The sequence below is a fragment of the Ictalurus furcatus genome, chromosome 14, assembly GCF_023375685.1.
Source record: "Ictalurus furcatus strain D&B chromosome 14, Billie_1.0, whole genome shotgun sequence".
NCBI classification, from domain to species: Eukaryota; Metazoa; Chordata; class Actinopteri; order Siluriformes; family Ictaluridae; genus Ictalurus; species Ictalurus furcatus.
In genome coordinates, this window is record NC_071268.1 from 20,888,260 (window position 1) to 20,899,267 (window position 11,008).

At 39.2% G+C, this 11,008-nt stretch overlaps 1 protein-coding gene across 1 annotated transcript; it reads right to left on the reverse strand.

Annotated features, from left to right (window-relative positions):
* Nucleotides 1–116: 116 nt before the first annotated feature.
* Nucleotides 117–9,394, reverse strand: cd151 (CD151 molecule). Its single transcript, XM_053641729.1, has 8 exons — nt 9,259–9,394; nt 7,029–7,113; nt 6,521–6,712; nt 5,178–5,252; nt 3,138–3,242; nt 2,658–2,813; nt 1,697–1,783; nt 117–1,586 (listed from the first exon to the last, which is right to left on the reverse strand). Exons 2-8 carry the CDS (start codon nt 7,110–7,112, stop codon nt 1,527–1,529), a joined length of 759 nt encoding a protein of 252 aa, XP_053497704.1. The 5' UTR covers nt 7,113; nt 9,259–9,394; the 3' UTR covers nt 117–1,526.
* Nucleotides 9,395–11,008: the final 1,614 nt, after the last annotated feature.

The window sequence follows — 11,008 nt, forward strand, 5'->3', positions numbered from 1 at the left end:
CTCGTTTTGGTGAGCTGAGACAAATGATCTGACTCACGGAGAAGACCCGGGTTGACCACCAGGTGGCGCTGCGGGTTATTTATTTTTTGTTAAACTGATGCAGCTGTTAGTCAGGTGATTTTGCAGACGAATGTTGCATAAATTGGAGGACTGTTTCAATCCACTCCAAACATGATGTTCATAATGTAGACTTATATTTTACATTACATTTATTCACATAACAAAAGCTTTCATCCAAATTGATTTATAACTGACAGGACACAATCCAAGCATACATGTTGTGAAATATAGATTTATTTTTTACTGTTTACTCGGTTATAGAATTTACAGGTCAATTCAAAAATACATTTTAAATATATTTAAGTAGCAGTGCAAAGCAATGTCCTTTCTAATGTTCTTTTCTAATGTCCTAATCACTTAAATTAAGGTGAATTAGTCATGAACTTTTGTTTCATATAAAGCTACCCCACTGAAAAATTCATCTTGGTCTGACCATGTCCCAGCCCTGCTGAAAAAAAAAAATAGAAACCCTCATAGAATTTGTAATTGTTTTAATGGTTATAAAGAGAATTGTATTGGTTTTAATGGAAACTGTAATGGTCCCTGTGGGTCTCTACTGGTAATTTGTTGCCTTCTATTAGTGGCATGTTATGTCTAGTGGATACCATTAAGGACCTACATCCTTAATACTTCCTACTAAGTAAGGGAAACCATTTGGTCATGGTTTTAATGTTTAACAGCTGATGGTTTTTAATGGTATTTGTAGTGGAACCCATTAGAATTTCTGCAATGGTTTCTATTGTTTCTCTGGTTTTTTTTTCCCAGCATGGAGGTACCAAAACACAGCCCAAGCTGGTCAGGCTTGGTAAATGCTGGTAGATGAATATAGTCTCTGAACTACCACTACTAACGCAACATAATAGACAAGTTGTTTTTGTTTTTTTATGAAAATAACACAGTACAGGAATTAGAAAATCTCACATCTATGTATTTACTAATTTAGTCAAGTAATAAGGAAGCTGGAAAAATAACTTGCCACCTGGCAAAAATGCAAAGATGGTCTACCAGCTTGATCAGCTTGGCCTGCATTTTTGAAAGCTGGTAGCTGGTCAGACCAAGCTGGATTTTTTTTAGCAAGACAATCTTTAGAGCAGACAGAGATATGGGAACGAATACAGTTAATGCAGTATGTGAAGTAAAGAAGCAGATGCAGGGATAACATCTCATCCAATGACCATCATGCACTTCAAGGCTGAGTCAGGCCTATGATGAACCAGTATTATAAATCAAATTGGTTCATCATAGGCCACACGCATAGCAGTTTCAATCATTCATATGCTTTTCCTTTTTAAAATGACAGCCTTCAGCCAAAATATATTGCTATGGTCTGCTGTCCTTCACCACATTTACACAAAATATTTACATTGCATAGCAGCACTAGAAGAAGATAAAGGCAAATGTAAAATGTGTGAGAACCATGTGCGTGTGGGGTTTTTTTTTGGTGTTTGAGTACAGGATGCACGGTCTTAGTAAGGCTCTTCTTTTAAACTTCGATACAGACAGCAGGTAAAGAGCATTCCTAAAATCTACAAAAGATAACAAAAACAGATAATACACAAAAAATTCAAATACTGTATATGAGAACTGGCAAAAGCACATATTGATCTGGAAAAGGTGCTGGGTTTTTTTTTCTTACCTGTAGGAATGCGATTCCAACACCCACGGCGCCTAATATCAGCAAGTGCTGAAGAATGAACTCCTCTAATTTAGAAATACAACCACCCTGGGGTAGAAAAAAAACATGCTCAGAGATGTACAAACCAATGAAATTGTTTGCAAATTTTCTTGATGAAGTACTGAGATGACCAAAGAACTCCAGAGAATTACTGTGGTCCTTCATACAACTGATGATACATTTTGAAGTTTAAGAAAACACCAACAGGTATGTACTGTATTGTATTGTAGAGCGAAAACACAGAAACACTACATTTACATTCTTGTTGAGTTTACCTATACATGTTTTACATTACCCTCCCCATGTGGGAACAGTTTGACATTTTATCCACTAAACCCAATTCAGTCTGACACTGATGCAGTCAGAAAGTGATTTGTTAAACAACATTTGGGACATTTTTGACACATACTACTATTGAGGTAAGAACTTTAAAATGCCCCTGCTCACAGAACAGTTGCCATTGACATAACTGAATCTTTCTGCCTAACATCCAACCATATTTGCCCTGGACTGTTCTGCTATCCATGTTTATACCACAGCACTGTTGAATTCTTGATTCTGAGTGGTCGGAAGGTGTTGAGTAATTTTCTATAACAGCCCAGAGGAACAGGCTGGTGAGGGAACTATTTATAGCTATTGTAAAGTAAGTGTTAACAGGACTTGTTTTGCAGATGTTCCATGACATTAAATATAACTATAAAAATTAATAGTGTTCCTAGATCTTTAATAAATAAATATGTGTAATAATTGGCAAATTGCTGTAGTATAAGCAGAATAAAACACTTTACACTGCTATGTGCTGTTATAGGAAAAACCGCTCCATCGCTGATTACTTTCCTATAGCGGCATGCTGTATAACTGAAGTGTTTTATTCCTTACACCTGACCCTGTTGTTGAAGAAACAGCTGAGTATTAGACACACCTCTACTTTGTAGATATTGGATGGGTGGTCTCTCACTCCACAGCGAACAGTAGGGGTCTTGCAGCAGCTGTCAGGTACAAGCCGTCTGTCCGCAACCGTGTGTATCCAGGCTCCGTCCTGCCAATCTGCCGAGCTGTTACTGCCACAGCACTTCAGCTGTTCCACAGCACAGAGAGAGAGAGAGAGAGTGTGTGTGTGGGAAAACAGGGAGAATTCAGGGTGCTTATCTTGACAACATTAGGTGAAAAACAATTTTAATGTGATTATAACATCTGGAGCAATATATCATTTGGTTCTCTGCTCCTCACCTAAAGGTCTGAGAATCTGATTTACAAACAAGTTTTAAAGACTACACCTCAAAGTATTTCCTTTATCCACAACTACATCATACTTAAAGACTAACCATAAAAAATGTATCCATTATGTTCATTATGAAACTACATTCTTATATGTCTTTATGTGGACTGCAAAGCCTCTTACATCCTGTTGGAGTTTGTCCACAGCTCTGGTGATGTGCTCCTGATCAGGCTGCTGGTACTTCTGCACCATGGTCTCTTTCAGGTCTGCTCTCAGCTCATCATTCAGCTGTACAGAAATAAGCAAAGCCACAATACAAGAAATCGGCAACGCTGACGTTTTATATACCATCGATTTTATATTCAGTGTGGAGCAGATGTGAGAAGTAAGGTGTTGCTGGATGAGTATAGAGTGATACAGAGGGAGAAAGAGTGGTAGTGGTTTACCTTATGGCAGAAAGGAAAACACTGCAGGGAGAATACAGAGAGGAGGAAGAGAGGGTTTAGGGACATGAGGGGGGAAAAACACTCAAAAGAAGGCATGCAGACACACAGATACATTTAAGAAGTCCAGGTGCATAGCATGCATACATAACTGTTTCCATAAAAAAGGGAGTGCTGTTAGAATTTGTGTTAATTACATGGCATGTTAAAGCTGACATTGCAAAAGTGTCTTGATAATATTATACACTATGATTGAGTATTGATAAATATTAATACTTATTGCCACTGAAACGTCAAACCTTTTGCATGATAATGAGATGGGTCAAGTGTACCAAAATCAGAATGGTTCTAAGACCATCGAACTTATTAAAATGGAGCTTGAAGTAGCATTGCAAACGCATCAGTGGTTTTGAACTAGTCTTGTTTCTGAACCCACATTTGTGCTTTATGTCAAAAACCTAAATCATTTTAACCATCCATTCATCCATTTTTCCTACCACTTATATTACACAGGGTCATAGGGGAGCCTGGGGCACAGGACGGGGGACACGCTGGACGGCAAGGCACAATCTCACACACATTCATGCACTACGGACAATTTGGAAATGCCAATCAGCTTACAATGCATGTCTTTGGATTGGGGAAGGAAACTCCTGGATGAAAGGTGCAGCATGCAAACTACACACACACACACACACACACACACACACACACATTGTTGAGGCAGGATTCGAACCCACAACTTGGAAGGTACGAGGCAAACGTGCTATAATAATGTGATAATGAATGTGTTTTGAGGGTTAAAAAGATGTTTAGACAAAACCCAGACCCTGATAAACTAAAGTACTGCTTCACTAATATTTAACTGGAAACAGAAATAATATTCTTACACTATATATGAGTTCATGCTAAATTTATAAAAATAAAATAAAAAATTTTGACTTGATGGAGAAGAAGAAACCACCTGTGATCCACTCTGTGCCTTCTTTAGTGTTTATACCCAACAACATCAGAGGGGCAGTCTTAGCTCAGTGGTTAAAATATTGGACTACCAATCAGTCATAAGTTCAAATCCCAGCACTGCCAAGCTTCCTCCGCTGGGCCATTGAGCAAGGCCTTTAACTCTCAACTGCTCAGTTGTATAAATGAGATAAATGTAAGTCGTGCTGGATAAGGGTGTCTGCTAAATGTAATGTAAAATGTAATTATACCATTCTAATACATTATTCAATCATCGATTTATGCATAAAAACAACAGCAACCTGAAGCATGCATTATGCATTATATAACATAACCCCAATTCCAAAAAAGTAGGGACACTTTGTAAAATGTTTTTATTTTTGTAAAATAAAAACAGAATGCAATGATTTGAAAATCTTATAAACCCATATACTGTTCACAATAGAACCTAGAAAACATATCTAATGTTTAAACTGAAGAAATGAAAAAAAATAAGGTAATTTTGAATTTCATGGCCGCAACACATCTGAAAAAAAGTTGGGACAGGGGCAACAAAAGGCTGGAAAAGTAACATATGGGTTTATGAGATTTGCAAATCATTGCATTCTGTTTTTATTTACATTTATTTGCATTTTACACAGTGTGTTTGGAATTGGGGTTGTATATTTTTAGAAGTTTAGAGGGAAGATAAAGTTTGCAGAAAACAATATGAAGCACAGCTGTGTGAAAAAGTAAGCACATGTAGAGAGAGCTCCTCCTAACTAGAGATGCTGATTCAAATCTAACGGGATCAAACACAATACAAGGATGAAACGCTTGCCTCATGATGATACCAATAGGCCAAAACTCCAGCAGTGATCTCCAGCAGGAATATCAACAGCAGCAGTACAAAGAACTGCAAAAGAAATATGAGAAAAAATATAAAATTCTCAAAAATCCAGAAAGTATAATATAAACTAAATGGGGGGAAAGCAATGTGTAAGCAATTATAAACAGAATTAAAACTGCTGAAGGATTAAGAAATTAGGTAATGGGTAACACAGTGGAAAACACACATGATAAATAAAAACAGTATATGTGAAATTCAGCTCAGAGAACATTTGATTTCGATGGAAACAAATGTTATAATATAGTAAAAATGAATGACCTTGGTCAGAACAGTGTGTGTGTGAGAGAGAGAGAGAGAGACAGAGAGAGAGAGGGAGAGACAGAGAGAGAGAGATAGAGAAATAGGAGTAAGTTGCCAAAGTCTCCATACAGGAAAGGTGTTAGGGGGAGGGAGAGAGAGAGAGAGAGCGAGAGAGAGAGAGAGAGAGAGAGCGCAAACATAACATGGACTAAGGCTGGATATAACAGTATGTTCATATAACGCACGCACGCACACATGCATGCGGACAGGCACACACACACACACCTCCCTACAACTCCCTTCCTGTATGGAGAATTTTGCTCATTCAGTCTTCTCCCCTTCATTCCTGGCATCCTCCCCTCCCTCACCCATGCCCATCATTCCTCAGCTGTGACTCAGTCCCCCACACAGGTCTTAAAGATACACACCAATTTATTTAAATCACCACAGTTGACAGTTTCCCCACAAAACACATTCATAGTCATGCAATTAGAAACCACTGACAGATGATGTCTGTGCAAAAATGGCATTCGGTAGCCTTTACTGTACCACTAGAGCCTGCAGGTTTCAGTCAGAAAAGCACACATCCATTCCTTAATTTTTCCCCAACATATTAATCTGAAATGAAAAGGCCAATCCTCCCTAGAGATTCTTTGGATATTATCGAGAAGTGTTATGGCAACTTATCTAAAAATTTTCCAAAAACATTTTTGGGTGGAGGGATCTAGGGCAGTTTTTGTGCTGTTTTCTTTGTGTTTTGCCAAAGGCCTGCATTTGAACTGCCTTCTCACATGGCATATCACATGACACATAGTAGTCATGATGTTCCTAGTGCTTGATGAGGATTTAAGTTTATTTCACAGCATTCCCAGGCCCACACTGGAGAGGTTTTAGCAGTGAACATGCACTATATAACTTGTAATAAATGGGGCTAAAAAAGCTATTTGAGCCCATTCACTTTATATCGTCCAGCCTAATGCTAATGGTAATTTATGCAACATGTCCATAAATGACTACATTATGTTTTTACTCACCACTATCAGAAGTCTTTTGTTCTCCTTAATGGTTGCACAGCAGCCAAGGATTCCAGTGAGCATGACAACGGCTCCCGCCGCGATCAGGATGTAAGCAGCAAATGAATATGTACTGGAGGACAGCAGACTAATGTAGTCACTCTTATCCACTAGAGTCCAGAGTCCCACTGTCATCACAGTACCCCCAGACAACTGGGAGAGAAAAAGAGGTTTAAAGCAGATAGACATATTATAACATATTGCAGTTAACATTTATTCATTCATCTTCAGAAACTGCTTTATCCTGCTCAGGGTCACAGTGGATCCAGAGCAAATCCCAGTAACACCGAACATAAGATGGGAATACACCCTGAATAGGACACCAGGGATGTACTAGGGAATTAAACCAAACCATAAAGCTCTCTCACATGTTCAGAAATAAGGCATTAAAAAAAAACACACACAAAACAACAACAACAACAACAACAAATTGGCTATAATTTGAGTCAATTAAAAACAAAAGACTGACCCAGAAAAGCAGATTGAAGATGAACAGCAGGTATTTAAGGCATACTGTTCCACAAGAGTTTTTCTTTTCCTCGTAAGCCGCCATCCTGGGAGAACACAATCAAAACACAAAACACATATGTTGAGCATCCATGAGCTCTGCAAACACTTAACCAGTGCTGAGACATTCCTTTTTTAAATGCCTATCCTACCTACATCAAGAAAAAGATTCTATCCAGCACCCTTAAGGGTACTTTGGTTTGTCCCTCTTGAGAACCCTTAAAAATAGAATCCTACACTAGATGAACTGTTCCAATACAGAATGGTTTCAAGTAGAACTGGGGAAAGCTAGAACCGTTAAACAACCTAAAACTCGTTAAGGAAACATTTTTCTAAAAGTGTACTTCCTTAAGAAGTGAAACCTGTAAGAAATATTTACCATGAAAGAAGATCTTTGTATACAGAAAACGTCCATGAAAGGCATGCAGACGGTGCAAGACCATTTAATGAGAGAACATGGTGTGAATATCACTTCAGCTACTAGAGGTCACAAACATCACGGATATCACGTGTCTATCACATTGTCTTAAAAACAGTGACTCCCATTTTAAAAACATCCCATTTAGTTTAGTTTTTTTTCTGCTGTGACGTTCAACATACACTATATGGCTAAAAGTATGTGAACACCTGACCATCACATCTATATGTGCCTTTTTATCATCCCATTCCAGATTTAGCCCCTCTTTGCTGCTATAACAGCCTCCAATCTTCTTGGAAGGCTTTCCGCTAGGAGCGTGGCTGTGGGGATTTGTGCCCATTCAAACACAAGAGCATTACTGAGATTGGGCATTGATGTTGGACGAGGAGACCTGGGGTGCAGTCTGCATTACAGTTCATCCCAAAGGTGTTCAGTGGGGTTGATGTCTGGGTTCTGTGCAGGACACTCGAGTTCTTCCATTCCAACCTTCTCAAACCGTGTCTTCATGGAGCTTGCTTTGTGCACAGGAGCATTGTCATGCTGGAACATGCTTGGGCCTCTTACTTCCGGTGAAGGGAAATCTTTGTAGCAACAGTTTTGGGAAGACCCACATACTTATATAGTGTATCATATACATATAGTGTATATACACAAGTGATGAATAAACAATGATCCATCTATGATCCATCCAAAATACAGTCAAATACAGTTTACCAGAACAGACATGAAATGCTCATGCTCCGTCATTCCGCTCTAATTGGCTTCCTGACAGCATAATGTGTGTGTGTGCGTGTGAGAAAGAGTCAGATGTTTACTACCCTGTGGCCCCTATCTGGCACTCAGAGACTTATCTGTCACAGTCTGAGTAACATTATCCTGCAGTGAGAAATGAGGTAAGTCCTATAACAGTCCCCATAGAGACTAGACCTCAGTGACTCACATCACAATTTGACACCCATGCTTAACCTGGTTTAATCCATCACGGACACTCATTGTGAGTGAAAAGACTACAGCACAATGTGCTAAAGCGGATTGTTTAAACATAAACTATAATTATTTTCTTTAACAGTTTGAGTATGACTGGTGTACTCTACTTTAGCAGAAACAAAAGGATACAAAGTCACACTGATCATCTCCTGAACTTCAGGGACGAAATTAGGTCTAATTCACAGTTTAGATGAATTAAATTCTAGAAATGATACATTGGTGAGAACGTATACAACTTATGCCAAAACCCTGTCACTGTCCATATATTTGTCATGCAGGCTCAACATAATGATGCTTGGGAGCAAATCATTTGCTATTGCCATGAGAAGCATTCATGTCAATGTGAGACATTACTCTACTATATACCCTTAATATTTACAGAAAGTGTGATTTATTATATCAAGCACTGCAATAAAGTCAAAACCCTGCTCAGCTCTCTCTCTCTCTCTCTCTCTCTCTCTCTCTCTCTCTCTCTCTCTCACACACACACACACACACACAGAGCGGAATGTGCGCTGTCTGTAATTCATTACCGATAGACGGACACTTGGATTCTGTCTGACATCCAGAGTTGAAAATAAACCTGTGATTAGATTATACACAGTAAGTCTTCTTTTTAAAAACAATGCGATGGGGGGGGGGGGGGGGGGGGGGGGGGGGCTCAAGAGTAACATGTTCACCTGAATTACAGCTGATTTCCACAAGGTCATTATTTCTAATAAATAAACAAATAAATAAAACTGAACCAAACTGATTTAATATTTAAACAGAAGAGAAATGAACTTACCTGCTGGAACTGTACTAGACACCAAGCTAAAAGCAGAGAACCTCTGTCTTCACCACTAAACTACTTTCCCTAAGACTTTCTGACTGCTGGTAGGTCTGTGTGTGTGTGTGTGTGTGTGTGTGTGTGTGTGAGAGAGAGAGAGACAGTGAGAGAGAGACAGAGAGGGGGGGGGGCGGGGGGTATCATGAGGACACTCAGGGGGCATAAACACCAGGCATTACTGTACTGGAGGTGGGCTTTAAAGGGAAATTTCACCCTTTTTTTTTTTTTTTTTTTTTTTTTTTAAATTCAGCATAAAACAATTCGTTAAAAAGAAAGCAGTTGTGCATATTGTTAAACAATTTCCTATTTCTGTAATGACTCATCCACAGTGCTAATGTGTTTGTTACCCAGTCAAGCTACACGTGGCTTCTAAGTTTTATATGTACTGTTGATCAGGAAAATGGTGGTACATAGAAAATCTTTTAATCTGAGTCCATAGTAACAATTATAAAAAAAAATATAACATATTTCTGAAGCAGAGAAGCTTGGTTATTGAAAATGGTGGCAAACTGTCTTGAAAACATATAGCAAATGAACGATTCTAAAACGGTAGCTGCTTTATCCTGATCAGGGTCACAGTGAAATCAGAGCCAACCCCGGGAACACTGGGCGTGAGGCAGGAATACACCCTGGATGGGATGCCAGTCTATTGTACTGCACTACACACACACACACACACACACGTGTTCATATCTAACAATTTATCTTAGTTAGTCAACCAACCCACATGTATTTTGGGAGGTGGGAGGAAACTGGAAAAGCCAGAGGAAACACGGATGTCATGGGGAGAATAGATGAAATACCACACAGACAGTAACCCGAGCTCAGGATCAAACTGGGGACCCTGGAGTTGTGAACCGGCAAAGCTACACCGTTCTAAGAGACCACAGAGATCTAGAGATCAGCCTACTAGCCTACTAGGATATAGTGATAGGCTACTGACAGAAATCCCTGAGACCTTCCATTTGTCTAATTTACTCACTTAATTGATATTGTCATGAACTCCTTCTGGTCTTCTTGCATTTAAATTATTTAGGTATACAGAAAAAGTTTCTAAAATGTCAGGGTTGTGGGTCTGAAAGTCTTTATCGGCAGTGCTGCACAGTGTAATCACTGCATTATTCAAATATTGTTTCATTTTCACTGACACAGATGACATTTACGCTATGTTCACACTAGCAAGCAACAAAGCAACTATTAATTTTACTTATACACCAATCAACCATAACATTAAAACCACCTGCCTAATATTGTGTAAGTCCATCTTGTGCCGCCAAAACAGCTCTGTACCGTCGAGGCACTGACTCCACAAGACCTCTGAAGGTGTGCTGTGGTATCTAGCACCAAGATATTAGCATCTTAAGATGTTAGATGTTACAGATCCTTTAAGTCCTGTAAATTGCGAGGTGGGGCCTCCATGGATCGGACTTGTTTGTCCAACACATCCCACACATGCACGATCGGATTGAGATCTGGGGAATTAGGAGGCCAAGTGAACACCTTGAACCTTTGTCATGTTCCTCAAACCATTCCTGAACAATTTTTGCAGTGTAGCAGAGCGCATTATCCTGCTGAAAGAGGCCACTGCCATTGTTGAATACTGTTGCCATGAAGGGGTGTGCTTGAGCTACAACTTTTAGGTACATGGTACGAGTCAAAATAACATCCACATGAATGCCAGGACCCAAGCTTTCTCAGCAGAACTTTG

Coding starts and splice junctions, on each gene's coding strand:
- cd151 (XM_053641729.1), bottom strand. CDS start 7,112: ATGGCGGCTTACGAGGAAAAGAAAAACTCTTGTGGAACAGTATGCCTT. Junction 6,713..7,028: donor TCTTCAATCTGCTTTTCTGG/GTCAGTCTTTTG, acceptor TTTCTCTCCCAG/TTGTCTGGGGGTACTGTGAT. Junction 5,253..6,520: donor ACAAAAGACTTCTGATAGTG/GTGAGTAAAAAC, acceptor TTTCTTTTGCAG/TTCTTTGTACTGCTGCTGTT.